Source organism: Aspergillus niger (assembly GCF_000002855.4).
Source record: "Aspergillus niger supercontig An01".
Lineage (NCBI taxonomy): Eukaryota > Fungi > Ascomycota > Eurotiomycetes > Eurotiales > Aspergillaceae > Aspergillus > Aspergillus niger.
This window is the reverse complement of record NT_166518.1, coordinates 1089341-1104678: the sequence shown is the minus strand read 5'-3', so window position 1 is coordinate 1104678 and position 15338 is coordinate 1089341. Positions and strand designations below refer to the sequence as shown.

General features: G+C 51.6%; 6 protein-coding genes across 6 annotated transcripts; 4 read left to right on the top strand and 2 right to left on the bottom strand.

Moving 5' to 3' along the window:
- Window positions 1-475: 475 nt before the first annotated feature.
- An01g04650 (uncharacterized protein) lies at window positions 476-1775 on the top strand (the record flags this gene model as incomplete). The annotated part of the gene is made up of 3 exons (XM_001388855.3): window positions 476-527; window positions 602-763; window positions 865-1775. The coding sequence occupies 3 exons, from the start codon at window positions 476-478 to the stop codon at window positions 1773-1775; spliced, it is 1125 nt and encodes a 374-aa protein (XP_001388892.1).
- A 1577-nt stretch (window positions 1776-3352) lies between these two features.
- Window positions 3353-6462, bottom strand: An01g04640 (uncharacterized protein; the record flags this gene model as incomplete). The annotated part of the gene is made up of 6 exons (XM_001388854.3): window positions 3353-3487; window positions 3544-3993; window positions 4063-4302; window positions 4353-5909; window positions 6005-6222; window positions 6408-6462. 6 exons carry the CDS (start codon window positions 6460-6462, stop codon window positions 3353-3355), a joined length of 2655 nt encoding a protein of 884 aa, XP_001388891.1.
- Window positions 6463-7470: 1008 nt separating this feature from the next.
- An01g04630 (uncharacterized protein) lies at window positions 7471-8784 on the top strand (the record flags this gene model as incomplete). The annotated part of the gene is made up of 6 exons (XM_001388853.3): window positions 7471-7526; window positions 7726-8300; window positions 8360-8472; window positions 8532-8552; window positions 8605-8639; window positions 8691-8784. 6 exons carry the CDS (start codon window positions 7471-7473, stop codon window positions 8782-8784), a joined length of 894 nt encoding a protein of 297 aa, XP_001388890.1.
- Window positions 8785-9233: 449 nt separating this feature from the next.
- Window positions 9234-11179, top strand: An01g04620 (uncharacterized protein; the record flags this gene model as incomplete). Its single annotated transcript, XM_001388852.1, has 2 exons — window positions 9234-9398; window positions 9527-11179. The coding sequence occupies 2 exons, from the start codon at window positions 9234-9236 to the stop codon at window positions 11177-11179; spliced, it is 1818 nt and encodes a 605-aa protein (XP_001388889.1).
- Window positions 11180-11367: 188 nt separating this feature from the next.
- Window positions 11368-12915, bottom strand: An01g04610 (uncharacterized protein; the record flags this gene model as incomplete). The annotated part of the gene is made up of 1 exon (XM_001388851.1): window positions 11368-12915. The coding sequence occupies one exon, from the start codon at window positions 12913-12915 to the stop codon at window positions 11368-11370; it is 1548 nt and encodes a 515-aa protein (XP_001388888.1).
- Window positions 12916-13444: 529 nt separating this feature from the next.
- Window positions 13445-14965, top strand: prpA (PDI related protein A prpA-Aspergillus niger; the record flags this gene model as incomplete). Its single annotated transcript, XM_001388850.1, has 3 exons — window positions 13445-13597; window positions 13659-13666; window positions 13732-14965. The coding sequence occupies 3 exons, from the start codon at window positions 13445-13447 to the stop codon at window positions 14963-14965; spliced, it is 1395 nt and encodes a 464-aa protein (XP_001388887.1).
- Between the last annotated feature and the right edge of the window lie 373 nt (window positions 14966-15338).

Below are 15338 nucleotides of genomic sequence, written 5' to 3'. Positions count from 1 at the left end.
CTGAAGGAGGAGAGTGGACTGAAACTGGGACTGGGACTGAAGTTGATCTGAGCGAGAGCAGGTGATTCTGATAAATGGTTTTAATCCCGGAAAAGGATCATCCTCTGCTCCTCCTGCTCCTCCTCCTCTTCTCTCCTCTTACTTCTTCCCATTCTTCCTCCCGCTTCCTCCTTTTCTTCCTCCCCTTTAAGACCTCCGTGTGGAATTTAACTCAAACCTTTCGGTGACTTCCTGCCGTCGGCAAATACATCAGATTAACTGCCTCCGAGCTCCTTTCTTGTCCCTTACTTGGTGATCCTCTCTGCTTCCCCTCCCCCTTTTCCTCCCCGCATTCTTCGATTTTGTTCGCGCTCGGGTGCGGGGTGTCAATACAGCCAGCAGTCCACAGATCGCATCGAGGCTACTAGAAGAGAAAGTACCACAGAGTGGTCCTATCTTGGTTTCAATCTCATTACTTTACCCTTTTCCTCCCACAATGGCCGACGAACAGAGCAAGAAGCCGGCCGTCCTGATCGTTGGTGGTTTAGGTATGCATCCCCCCTCTACCCCCCTCCCCGATATCCAGGTTATCCTCGCTAACATACGGGTTTCTATCTTATAGGATTTATCGGTCGCCATCTCGCTCTCTACCTGCATGAAAATAACTTGGCCTCGGAAGTCCGACTAGTTGACAAGGTCCTGCCTCAGCTGGCGTGGTTGGCCCCTGAGTTCCAGGAAGCTTGCTCAAAAGATAAATTCGTCCAGGCTGATGCCAGCCGTGAACGTGAGTGCCCAAAACCTATTGTCCTAGCCGACCAGGAGAATTTTTTTATTTTTTTTTTTTTCCTTTGCTTTTTTTTTCCTAACTTGCGCCTTGAAACTCAGAGCACTTCCCTCGTATCTTTGACCGTGCCAATGGTGAACAATTTGATTATGTGATCAACTGTGGAGGGGAAACCAGGCATTCGCAACCCGATGACGTCTACGAAGTCCGCAGCTACGCCCTCACTGTCGCCCTGGGTCGCGAAGTCGCCCGCCGAGGTATCCGCTCTTTCGTTGAGTGCTCAACCGCTCACGTCTACAAGGGCGGCTCAAGTCCGCGTAAGGAAGATGACAAGCTGCAGCCGTGGCACAAGCTGGCCAAGTGGAAGATGAAGGCCAGCGAGGAGCTGCAAAAGATTCCAGGTCTTAACTACTGCTTGCTTCGTCTGCCCCACGTCTACGGAGAATACGACTCGGGCTACTTCGCAATGGGAATCTGCCTTGCTCGCGTTCACCTGGAGCTGGAGAAGGATCTGGAGCTTCTTTACACTAAGGATCTGAAGATCAACACCGTATATGTCAGGGACGCGGCCAGCGCCTTGTGGAAAGCGGCTGAATGGAGAGCAAGCGCTCCCACGGACGGTTCAGCGCCCCTTGCATTCAACGTGGTCGACCACGGCAATACTCGTCAGGAAGATATCGCACAGGCTCTGTCCGAGGTCTTCAAGCTCAAGTGTGACTTTTTGGGTTCTCTAGCTTCCCAGTTTGCGAAACTGAACCTCGACGATGTTGTAGATGACATGAACGAGGAATGCTTACAGGGGTGGGCTGATTTGCTCGAAGAGAAGAAGATTGAACGGCCTGGGCCCATTGGCCCGTTCCTGGAAAAGGATGTGCTGAAGGACCAAGACATGTGTCTGGATGGGACGCTATTCGAGACGACCACTGGGTGGAAGCCATCCCGAGAGCGCTTCAACGCTGATGCCGTACGAGATATGGTTGACAGTTACAAGCGAATGGGCTGGTGGCCATAGACGACCCAACACGTGATATTCCTATTCCCATGTTCTCGACCCGACCTCTATACGAGCATATCAGCGAGGTTGATGACGTATATGAGAGCTGTTCTACTCCCACCGTGCATGACCACGAATTGCCCCTCAGAACACAACTGACTCGACCTTACCCTCGGGCAAAAAAGCACATAGACCTGTCGCATCCGCATCCACTCATCTCAAGTTCGCATGTTGTATACCACGGACCGTTTCTGCATGTAATCTGTAATATTCTGTTTGGGTCTCTGGGTTTCCGTTCTTGAGCAACTGGTATGTTCTATATCCTTCTTGCATTTATATTTCTTCTGTCACTGGCTGGGGCTGGATGGTGTGCCTTTTTGATTATGAACATCATGCACATTTAGACTACTTTTATCTTTTTTTTATGTCACATTACATACACTATGGATAGGTTGAGCCTTGTCCTCGAATGTGAACCACAGACTGCCATCCCTCATGGTCGTCTTTTATCATTCATTACCTACATAATCCAGCTTGTCTCGCCTGCGTACTTTGGATGCATGCCCACCCACTGCCCTCTCACCCTTTCTCCTCTCACCCTCAACTCTGATATGTTCCCTGTACCCTTCACTTTTTCTCCACCTCCACGAGGCATGACAGAACTCTAGATGTTTGCTATAAGTGTGGTATGCCGATCGCTAGCGTTCAAAACCCATCTATCTTGAATTTTAGCGTTCAGAACCAGAATATAGCACCATCATATATCTACCTATCCCTTATATCACATGATTTGCAACAGGTCTTTCTGGTAGCATGGTAGCATTAATCAAAGCTACCATACAATGAAGTTGTTCGCCAACTGTTTTACTACTACTGCACCCTACAAACAAGAATAATCTGATAGGTAGATTGATGGATCTCAAAGGCGAAGAATTACACTTAAGATGACAGGATTTTGTTTTGTTCATGTTACAGAAGATTGAATGAGATCTTAGCTATCATGAGTCATATCTGGTCGTTCATCTTGGCTAAACTCGTTATTACATGTTACTGACTACTATGGTCTCCAAATAAATGCCTTGAGTGTAAATCTGTATATATTGATAATATATTGATAGATGTATAGAGTTTCCCGGGTGTATAACTCTTTTCTTTTCGTTTATTCTTCTTATCTTCATCTGTAGGGTCAATGGAAGGCTAAAACTTGAAACGAGGGGGAAAATTTCCAAGACGTAGCGAGAACCAAGACCAGAGGTGGCGAGAAAACTGGTGATGCTGTGTATGGGCCCTCTTGCATGTTCATCGTAATGAATCGAGACAATAAATTGAGGCGGAGTGTACAGCGACAAGAAGGCAGGGGTGGCTTTTGGGAGATAGATGTGGCAAGCAAAGAAAAAGAGGGAGAACTAGGAGAAAGAACAATAATATAAGGCTCCAAAATGCATTATGCGTAAGACAATCCGTTTCACCGCCGATGTAGCCGAAGAATATAATAGAGGAAAATAAATCAAGGAAACAATCTGCATCCGGAATCAAGATCAATGGATCGAGCGGGAAAGATTGTCGAAGTTAGTTGCGACGCGGTCGAGGGAATCTTAAAATTCCCAATCCTCGTCGACCGACTTGATGGCCCATTCGAACTTCTCCCGGAGGGACTTGGAGAAGAACTTCTCGATAGGAACATCAAACTTCTTGCTGAAAACCACAGTAAGACGAGGGTCGATGTAGTTCTATGTAGTGTTAGTCGATCAAGAACCATCGGCCAGAGCAAGGGACAGAAACTTACAATCTTCGAGGTTCCCAGAGCGACCTCCTTATTCTCTTCCTTATCCTGAGCTTGAAGCTCCATCGTTTCAATGCGCTGCTCGAGCTTGGTGATCGCTGCCTCAATCTTATCGACAGTCGGGGCCTTGCCTTCGGCTTCCACCTTTCCGGTTTTGTTCTCCTTGTTGAACTTTTTCTCCAGATCCTTCGCTACCTGGAGACGGCTCTCCAGCTCAGTGGCCTTCATTTCCTTCTCGCCTTCTGCAGCAAGCTTTTCATTGTCCTTTTCGAACTTTTTCTGGATTTTCTGGCGCTGCTCTTCCACAAGGAAGGCCTGGTGCTCCTTCACCCATTCGAGGTCCATATCTTCGTCCATCTCGAAGTACTTGGCGCCCTTCTTCTTCTTCAAGCTAGGCTCGAGATCGAGCATCTGTTGCTTTAGACGCCATCTTTGGTACCGTAGTCCCTTGATCTAAAAATGTTTAAAAAATAGACATGAGCAATACGTCCCAGTTGTAGAGTTCACCGCAGGCCAACTTACCCTTTCACTCATCTTTTCCATCTGATTGGCATGGGATGCAGCCACAGTTCGCTTATGGTTGCAGAGAATGGCGACCTTGCGATTGGCGTCATTGTACGCCTTCACCTTCTCTGCAATGTTACCCGTCGCCTTCATGTCCTTCAACAGCGTAGACATAGTGTGGGAAGCGTTGTAGGTACGGAACACCTTTGCCGTCAGACCTTGCATGTAGGCCGACAAGTGCTTGTTGAGGGCGGAAGTCTAGGCGTGATTGTTAGCAGTGTCATTAAAGAGCGAACCGGAGTACATACAGTCAGCCGATCGAAGATTTCGTCGCCCTCCTTCTTGGGTGCTTTCTTGAAGATCTTGAGGTTCTTGAAGACCTGCGCGTCGACCTCGACCTCATCATAGAAGCGAATACTGTCCTTACCCAAGAAATCGAAGACGACCTTATTTGGAGGCTTGAGAGTGACGTTCTCGTATTTGAGCGAGCAGCACCCCACAGTCTCAGCTTCGTCTTCACCCTTCTCGTTACCAGCACGAAGAGCAAACTGGTCAATAAGGTACACTGCCGTGGCCTTTTGCCGTTCGACCATCAGCTCGTGCTTGAGGTTCTTCTGGTAATCCTTGCGGATTCGACCAATGTGATGCTTCAATTCACGAGCCTTCTCGAATTTCTTGTAATCACTCTGGCCCTTGACGTCAGAGTTGGCCGCGAGCATGACATACTTGTAGTTGCCGTTAATGTTTTCCTGCCACATGGCAAGCCATGTGCCTTCTTGATCATGTTTGACCTCTTTCCACTTGTGGCCCTCCGGAGGAGGCGGGACAGGCGCATCCTTGCCGATGTTGATGGTGATTTGCTCCGGCTGAACGCGAGACTTCACGCGGCCAGTTTTGGGGTGCTCACCACGTCCACGGAAGAGAGCAGGCGGTTCCACTCGGAAGTTTCCCACTTTCTGCTTCCGTCCGTCCCACATACAGAACATGTAAGGGGCCTCTTGAGCGTCCTTCTCAGCCTTCAGACGCTTCTTCTCAGCCGGAGGCAAAGCCTTCTTCTCTTGACGTTGATTGTCGTAGTAGGCAAAGATCGGCTGGAAGTCGCATTTGTGAAAGTCCTTAATGTCCACTTTATTGCCCTTGGGGTCCTTTGCGCCACCGGTCTTCTTGAGAATATCGCGGAAATCCATGAAGAAGTTCTTCTGGAAAGTGGGATTCTCAACATGCTGAGTCGCATTGAGCATGCCGCCGAAGAAGCCGGCCACCTCTTCAGCATCAGGATGGAGAGTGACAGGGATGCCATCATACTTCATCTTGACGTTCTTGGGGAGTGGCTCGTACGGAGGAGGGAAAACCACGCCGTTGTGTTCGAGTGTCGTCCACTTGATCGTACCATCACCCTTGGTCGGGTCTTCCCACCATCTGTACTCTTCTTCATCGGCGTCTTCAGCCTCCTCGCTCTCTTCCTTTTTGACGGGGGTCGACTTGGCGCTGGAGGCAGCCCGCTTCACCTGCGAGGACAATGCAGCCTTGTCACTGGCCTTGGTCGGCTTGGCCGTCTTCTTGACGGTCGAAGGCTTCACATCCTCGGGCTCTTTTTTCACGCCATTGGTCTGCCTCTTGGTTGCTGCGGTCTTCGTAGTCTTCGGAGGGGCTGGCTTGCGGGTCACTTTCGCATCCTTCTCTGCCTTCTGCTGGATCTTCTTCTTCTGAGAGGCGAGTTTTCTTTCGATGGGCACGTCGGAATCGGATTCTTCGCCTATAGCCGTTTCCGACGCCTTGGGAAGCTTTCTTCCATTGAGCGCCAAAGGTACATCATCGTCCGTTTCGGGGTCCTCGTGCTTCACGGAAGTGCGGCGTCGCTTGCTCTGTCGACTGGTCAGCCGCTGGAACGAACAGCGACAGCAATAGCGTCGCAAGGATAGGGGGAACGAAGGAACTGGCGTGGAGATAATTGGCGTACCAAGGGTTGATCATCCTCCTCACTGCTCTCAGGTTCGGCGTAAGACTTTCTCTGACCGACGCTTGAGCGCGACTTCCGCTTGGGAACGGCGGCAGCGTCGGCATCCGCCATGTCAACATCATTTTCGGCCTGAACGGGACCAAAGCGGATGGATACGCCTGGGTCAACATGGCCATTTGTTTCCGTCGCGTCGCGCATTTTCGAGTCCGTATGGGAACCTTGAAAACAACAAGAGGAAGTGTAAGACTTATCGCATTCACGAGGGTTTATAGATATCGATGCGCAAAAAGAGGGGATTGAGTCGCAAATTTGACCCCAAACAAAGGAAAGTGAAGGGTAACTGAGGCGTAAAAGAGAGGCGGGAAAGGGTCAGGTGAGAGTAAAGAGAGGAAGTAACACTCACTGATACGGCGACCATTTGCCTGGACAAGTGGGGTATCGTCTTCCGAGGAGCTCATGGTTGCCCGGCGATTGAAAGAAATAGCGCGTGGGCCCAAGGAGCGAGTAGACAGGCAAAGCCGGGGTGGGAGAGCGCAGGGGCGCGCGCGAGAGAGGGCGAGTCTGCAGATCGGAGCTGGCGCTTGAAGGAGTGATGAAAGCAACGGCAGCCTGGCCAATGGGAAGGCTAAGGGCAACGAGAAAGCGTCTACTAGAAGGGAGAGACAGACATAGACCGAATAGGGAAAGACGGAAGGAAAACGAGAACCCGGAGAGGGGAGGGTGGAAAAGAGATTCAAGCGGGAAGAGCGGAGAGGAGAGGAAGCTGAAGGGGGAAGGGAGGAGGAGAGAGAAAAGAAGACAGCAGAGCCAAAGATGACGGACGAGAGGGAAGAACAGGGAAACGAAAAAGAGAGAGAGAAGAGAGAGGAAAGAGAGGAAAGAGAGGAAGAAGAGAAGAAGGAATGGAATGGAAAACGAGGCCGTCTTTTGGGGCCTGAGGCGATCTTCACGTTTCTCCGGACCGTCAGCCACTCGCCGTGCGAGGAGGCTGGCAGCCTGAGGTGCCAAGGCTGCCGGGTCTGGAAGTTTGTATGGAAATTATGACGACTCCATTTCGATTCCGGGCGCCTCGGTGCCTGCATGCCTGAGTGGCGCTGCTGACTCAGCCGACGTAAGCCTGCGCGCAGCCAGGTCACCTGATGTGCCCGACACCTCCAGAGCTGCCCGTTTGGGCTTAGCGCCGCGCACGCCCGGCCGGGTTGCATAGCTGGTCGCTGTGGACACCCGGACACCCGGACCACCAGCCATTTCACCACCACCCCTGCCCGTTTGGGACTAGCGCGGTTGGGTCCCGTGCTGCCGGCTGTCGGAAGAACAGAAACAGGAGTCCAACTTCAACCACCGACTTCTCAACCGCCAGCCTACGAGGATTCCTCTACCCTCTTCCTCCTTCCCCCCTCTCCCCACACTATCCCCTCTACGATTGTTTATCGTTGGTCTTTTTGACCGTACGGCTTCTTTGCAATATGTTCTCCCGTGCTGTTCGTCCGGCTGTGAGGGCTGGTAGCATTGCGGTCTCCCGGTAAGTTCTTCTTCTCTTCCGGAATGTCCACAACACCCGCCCGTCCGTCGCCTTTTCGTTTCCCTCCCACTGCCCCAAGCTAGGCTGTCCAGCTGGCTCCCACCACCCCATTCCACCAATCCATTTAACAGACAGGACAAAGAGGAGATGGAGCTACAAGCATACCAACAGAATGGTTCAATGGCTGATTTTTTCGAAGCACTGCTCCTCCCAATGCCGCCAACTTCGCGACTCTGCGTGAAATCGAGGGCCGTCTCAAGTCCATCAAGAACATCGAGAAGATCACCAACACCATGAAGGTCATCGCCTCCACCCGTCTTACTCGCGCCCAGAAGGCCATGGAGGACTCTCGCGCCTACGGTCAGACCTCCAACACCGTTTTCGAGAACGCCGAGACCAAGCCTCTCGAGGACAAGAAGACTCTGCTCGTCGTCGCCAGCTCCGACAAGGGTCTTTGCGGTGGTATCCACTCCGGTCTCAGCAAGGCCACTCGTCGCATGCTCCAGCAGTACCCCGATGCCGACATCGTCGTCCTCGGTGAGAAGGCCAAGGCTCAGCTGTCTCGTACCAACCCCAACGCCATCGTCCTGAGCTTCGCCAACGTCTGCAAGGACATCCCCACCTTCAACGACGCTCAGTCCATTGCCGACCAGATCTCCCAGCTGCCCACCGACTACGCCAGCGTCAAGATCATCTACAACCAGTTCATCAACGCCCAGTCCTATGAGGCCGGCACCGTTGAGGCTTACTCTGAGGAGGCTATCACCCAGTCTCGTGAGTTATACCAGCTGTAATGTGTTTTGCGCGTACCGAAACTGAACTCTCTGCTCTAGCCAACCTCTCTACTTTCGAGACTGATGACCAGACTCTGGCCCACCTCCGTGAATACGCCCTTGCCAACAACCTCTTCTGGGCTATGGCTGAGGGTCACGCTTGCGAAATCTCCGTAAGTTTTCCAGCTTAAAGTACCCATTGACTTGGAGTAATTAACTAATGTGATTACAGGCTCGTCGTAACGCCATGGAGGCAAGTATCATTCAGATATTTGAAATGAACCCAGACTAACCATGTTCTACAGAACGCCTCCAAGAACGCTGGTGAGATGATCAACAAGTAAGTTCCAAAAGTCACACAACTACACGCTTCAAGACTAATCCCGTGTAGGTTCCAGATCTTGTACAACCGTCAGCGTCAAGCCGCCATTACCGGTGAACTGGTTGAGATTATCACTGGTGCCACCGCCAGTGCGGACATGTAAAAGCTTCCATGAAGCTTGTGTGGGGAGGAGTCGCCATGTGTGTAGACTTACTCATAAATACCTAGATGCTTGTCAGCCTGTAAAATCTATCACTATCTTTTCTTTGTCCTTGCTTTCCTATGTTCTCATGACCGATCGATTGGTAGTGTGAATGAATTGCTGCTGTCATTACACAACATAGGCGGGAATATCAAACGGGAATTTCCCGTCACTTCAACACGTTTGCATTCACGCACTCTGAACTTCACGTATGTGGGGGAAGTCCCTTCCATTCACTGCTTACCTTCCCAAATGTGTCCGGACTCTCAACACTCCCCTCTCGGCGTTTGTTTCCTCTCTCCCTGCACCTACCTGCGACGCCCGTCACTTTCCCCTCACGCCTACGCCTTCTTGAATCCCCAATACTGCACATTTACTACAAACCTCAGGAATCAAGTCATTTGATCAAGATGTATTCCGCTGCACGCGTGACCAACTACTACTCGATCCTGGGTATCTCTCATAACTCAACTCTAAAGGACATCAACAGCGCGTACAAGAAGCTCGCACTGAAGCATCACCCGGACAAGCAAGGCACCGGCAGTGCAGATGTCTCTAACGACGAGTTCCAGAAGGTGAGTGAATCAAAAAGAATGATGATCTGAACCTCACAATGCAAATCCATCCCTCATCCCCTCGGATGACCATCATCATCACACAATCCTATGAGCAATAAAGCAAGCTGAATCTCACAATACTGCAGATCCAAGAAGCCATCGAAACCCTCCGCGATCCCATCCGGAAGCAAGAGCACGACGATAGCCTTCGTCGAGCTGGATACTATTTCCATTCAACCCCGTTTGCATCTGACGACGAGTACGAAGACTGGGAAAAAGGAACTTGGAGACCTACGAGCGGGAAGCGCTACTGCGATCTCACCGATCCTATGGAACTGTACAAGTACAAGTACGGCCATAGTGTTCATATGGATCCATTCGCTCCTGAGTCTCTGGTAGAGAAAGCTCGCGTGGAGATTGAGATAAGAGTAGGTGAACAGTTGAAGAGAGAGGCGGAGGCCGCGGAAGCTGCTGCGGCTGCGGGTGGTATGAGAAGTGGGAATGGAGATGATGAAGGTGAGGAAGATGAAGGAGTTGAGGACGACGGTGGCGTTCTATTTGAGAAACCCCAGCATTTTCAGGACATCCTGGAGTATCTTCGCAATCAGGAAGCTGCCAGTGTGGAAAAGAGAAAGATGGCGATGAAGGCTAATGTCGATAAGGATGAGGAGAGGCTGAGGAACGGGGAGGACGAAGAAGAGTTCGAACATGATGAGAAAGAGTTTGCTCGTGGCTACGGCAATGAATATTGCTGGAGATCCCAAGAGGCTGGGCCCGATGTTCCCAGAGAGTGGCACGAAAACTTTTACTACAACGAAGAAGAGGCCGCCTACTACGGTGGAGATGAGGATGAAGGTGAGGGTGAAGGCGATGAGGAGGAAGATGATGAGGATGACGAAGAAGATGACGAAGAAGAAGATGACAACCGCCGTGGAGAGAACCAGAATGACGATTTTGAGGACGAGGACGAAGATGATGAGCAGCCCCAAGGCCCAGGAGCAGGAGCACCTACTCAGCACCACGGCAATTCCTATGATGTGGATCGCTACGACGATGACGGGTACTATCACTCCGATGAGGAGGACGATTGCTACGACGATGGCGGCCATAACAATGGAGCAGACATTTATTTCTTCAAATTCTCTCACACTGCGAGCGAACAGCCTGCCTCGAGCTGCTCTGACAGCACCGAGTACGTGACCGCCAAATGTGCTAGAGAATCGGATGATGAATCTGTCCTGGACGAAGCTGGCGGTGTCTGTGTCACTCATTATATGAGCAACAAGCCCCAGCCAACCGACTCAAGCATCTTCTCACCCAGTTCTATAAATCTTCCTTCCTCCCCCTCTGTCATGCCCTTACTCACCTCCCCCTCCATCAAACTCAACGCGACCGCTAACATCAACAACGGCGACCCGCTCCTCTTCCACTTCTACTCAAAACTCGACGACCCAGGCAACAGCTATACAAGCCAGGACTTCGTTTTCGAGCTAACTGGCATGGTCTTCGACATGTACTGCGGTTGGCTAGAATGTGTCCGCCTCACGTTCCCGGAGGCGAAGCCGCTCACCAAGGAGCAGCAAGACACATCGGCTTGCCTCCACCTGGGCGGTTGGGAGAAGAGATTTGGCCGGGACAAGTGTAAAGGGTGCCATCTTCGACAGCCGCTTTACATGCTTAATTGCCCTGGATGTGGGATTGAGAAGTGTGTGGGGTGTAGGTTGACTGCTGCTGCTGCTGTGGGTAAGGGGGTGGGGGATTTGCTGGAGGGATGGGATGTTACTGCGCTGGGCTGGTAGGAGCTGGCGGTGGTCTTTCCTGGCTCTTCCTAATGGGGGATGACGAAGAGTGTGGTCTATGTTCCCTTTCACTGTTATTGGAGACTGGGTATTTCTGACGCTTTTTCATTTCGTTAACTATTCATAAAAACCTAATCTAGTGAGCTTAAGAAATGCAATACAATATTTCTCAGTAATGACCCATCACCTCATCTATCAAACCTGAAAATAACAAGCTCACGATTGTGGCTCTGACCTATCAGATAGTCCTCTGTCCCACAAACCTTCCCCATCGCCGTGAGCTCCATTACAAGGCTCTCAGGCAAGACGTTTGCCGGCTCGGGTGCATACTCAGGTGAGCCAACAGCCAAGAACATAGCTGTCTCGACCGGCCATATTTGTTCTTCCAAGTAAAGACAATAACCCACCTGAGACTGCTCATCATACGACTCACAAACAATAGAATACCACGGCTCATCGCAGATAGCAAAGGTGATAGGATTAGTCTGCAAGCTACAATTTCCTCGATACGGTGGCAGCGGAAAGTCAGCGCGCCGTCGTCGGCACGGGCCCTCGCCAACGATTGGGATAGTCGTAACCCACACCTCAGATTCCCATTCATCAGGAACAAGAACCTGCGGTGAGCGGCCCGCGCATGTGCCTTCGAGGATCTCTATAGATTGATCGTCGTCGGTGATGTTGAGGGATTGTATTGCTGGGAGTCCTCGCTGACGGACGCCGTAGAAGCCTAGTTCTCTGAACCCGAAGCGAGTGATAATGGTTGGTCCGAGATCTTCTTCTCCACCTCCGGACTCGACTCGCAAGCGACCTGTTGGGTCTAGAGAAGGTCGGTAATCGGAGGGTTTGGAAATGTCCCATACAGAGAGGGACTCAATAGGGGCGTCCTCGTCTGCAGTGTAGAGGCTGCGGTTGGGTTGCCAGATGTAGATGGCATAATGGGTCTGGGTATGGGTGGAGTAGAACCGATCTCGCTCGCTCAGAGGATGCCCGAGGAACATGATTTTCCATTCGTTACGAAAATTAACGCGCCAGCCATCTTCCTTCTGGTTTACGTCGAACGAGGTAGCAAAGTGTCGGTGGACACCGTCGCTGTCGTTGAGCCAGTGGTAGGCTTTGTTTTCTGCCCATTCGATGACAAGCACTCGTTTCTGAAGCCGGACTCGGCGTATTACTCTCCCGACGATCATGAAAGGGACCATGAATTTCCTGTCGGTTTCCATGTCCATCAGGACGAGACATGAATGGTCTGCACTTGGGTACACTAGGAGCCCGTCGTCGTAGGACCAGAAGGTCTCGCCGAAGGGTCGATCGATGCGCTGCATGAGATGGCTGGCGTGATACTCCCAGGGCTGGACGGGGAACCAGTTCCTCTCGCCTGTGATTCCGAAGTCATCGCAGAGCTTAAGCCTGTGCATTGTTTGGGGCGTTACTCGGCTTAGATAGTCGTATTTCGCCGTGACCTTATCGAAGATCTGGGATATGCGAACGTCGTATTCTGGCGTTTCGAGTGATTCTGCGCTTTCAGAGTCTAATTGCCGCACCTCTCTAGCTAATGGGTATCGTTTCTTTAACATTGGAAGCAGATTGGCGCCAATTCGAAAGGCGACGTTCCAGGACTGACACACTCGTCGGCAACGGAGGACATCGCCGGGTTCGAGATGCTTCAGTACAAGCCAGAAGATCTCCCTGGGCAGAAGGGCCATGCCCTTGCCTTCAGATGGGGATGCAATGGACATGTTCGTTTGTAATTTGAGGATTGGTGAGGCGGGGAAGTGCCTGGCTTCCGAGCACTAAGAAAGAGACCCTCGATTAGTACGGAGCAGGTAGTAACTAATCTAGTCTAACGCTTAAGTAGATAGGTAAGGGCTCCGCATAAACAAAGGATCTTATGGGCCCGGAGCTACGGAGCTCGTGCTCATGGAGGCTTCCCGGAAGACAGGATTGCCGACGCCATGGATTTTGCAGAATAGTTAACTGAATCCAATCCCGTAGAGAATGGATGCCATTCATGGGGGGATGAACAATGGACTGGTGTGATGGCGGGGAACATCGAACGGACGGATCCGCCGCCATTCCAAATCCATACAATTCAATATTACTTCTTAAGACATTTCGCGTCACATGCCAAGAGCTTCAGGACACCTTGCTTCTATCTACTTCTTTCTGTCCTCTCTTCTCCCTCTCTTCTTCCTCGATTCATCCCCGCTGGGTGATGCTTTAGCTGCTACTCTTGGATCCCCTCTCGCATCTTCCTTACCCGCAATCATGCTGCAGCCCAGCTCTGCGTTGCTTTTCGTCACGTCGCTTCTGGCGGCGTTGCCCGTCAACGCCGATGGATTGTATACGAAGAAGTCCCCCGTCTTGCAGGTCAACCAGAAGAACTACGACCAGCTCATTGCAAACTCCAATCACACTTCGGTAAGTACAGCTGTGCAGGTTATTACAATTGCCTACAGACAAGTCTAATAAGCTCTCCTAGATCGTAGAGTAAGCCATCGATCACCCTACCCATCTACCTCCCACAATCCTAAACCTCCCCGCTCTCCCTCTAGATTCTACGCTCCCTGGTGCGGCCACTGCCAGAACCTAAAGCCCGCCTACGAAAAAGCCGCAACTAATCTCGACGGCCTGGCCAAAGTCGCCGCCGTCAATTGCGACTATGACGACAACAAACCCTTCTGCGGCCGCATGGGCGTCCAGGGCTTCCCTACCCTCAAGATCGTCACCCCCGGCAAGAAACCCGGCAAGCCCCGCGTGGAAGACTACAAGGGCGCACGAAGTGCCAAAGCGATTGTCGAGGCAGTCGTCGACCGGATTCCCAACCATGTGAAGCGCGCAACAGACAAGGACCTTGACACTTGGCTCGCGCAGGATGAGGAATCCCCCAAGGCCATCCTCTTCACGGAGAAAGGCACCACCAGCCCACTCCTCCGCGCCCTGGCCATCGACTTCCTCGGCTCCATCCAAGTCGCTCAAGTCCGCAACAAGGAAACCGAAGCCGTCGAGAAATTCGGCATCACCGAGTTCCCAACCTTCGTCCTACTCCCAGGAGGCGGCCAAGACCCCATCGTCTACGACGGCGAACTGAAGAAGAAGCCCATGGTCGAATTCCTCAGCCAAGCCGCTGCTCCTAACCCGGATCCTGCTCCCAAGGGCTCGACCGCGCCCCGCGATAACAACAAGAAGAAATCCACCGAACCTTCTCCAGACTCCAAGATTGTCTCGGACGAGGCCAAACCCGCCAGTGTGCCCATTCCGGCTCCCCCCATTGGTACCCTGCCCACTGCGGAAGCCCTCGAGGCTGCTTGTCTGATGCCGAAATCCGGTACCTGTGTGCTGGCTCTCCTCCCTGAACCGAGTGAGCCGGACGCAGAGCTCCCGGCTCCGGCCAAGGACGCCCTCCTCAGTCTCGCTGAGATCTCGCACAAGCACGCAGTCCGTAAGAGCAAGCTCTTCCCGTTCTACAGTGTCCCGGCTATCAATAGCGGAGCTAAGACCCTCCGCGCTGGGCTTGGTCTGCCTGAGGATAACTCGGTGGAGATCGTTGCTGTGAATGGACGCCGTGGCTGGTGGCGCCGGTATGACTCGGTTGAGGGCGCAGAGTACGGCCAGGAGCGTGTCGAGGCTTGGATTGATGCGATCAGGCTGGGTGAGGGTGAGAAGCAGAAGTTGCCTGATGGCGTTGTCGTTGAAGAGGTAGTTGAGGAGAAGGTCGAAGAGAAGGTCGAGGAAGTGGTTGAAGAACCCGTCGAGGAGAAGCCGGCGGTCGACCACGACGAATTGTAAAACATATGGTCCGTATGGAGTGCATGAATTTGTTTATTAGCACAGGTGTTTATCAGGTCAAATAAGTACTACTAGCTGGTTTCCCATATCGAGTATCAAAAGCATACATATCATCTACTGTCAGCTACTTCAATTCCACTAATCGGGATGAACTTGTATTGGAACACTCATGTAGAAATAAGCTCTCTAAAGATTCAATTAAGACTTTTTCAAACCCACCCACATCATATATACAATACAACTATACATCATTCAAAACAAGATTCAGGAATAAAATCACACACATAACACCATGATCTAATCAATGCATAAAAAGAACATTTCCACTTGGAACAGCCAAGTATAGTATGAAAAGATAAAAGGGGAAAAAAAG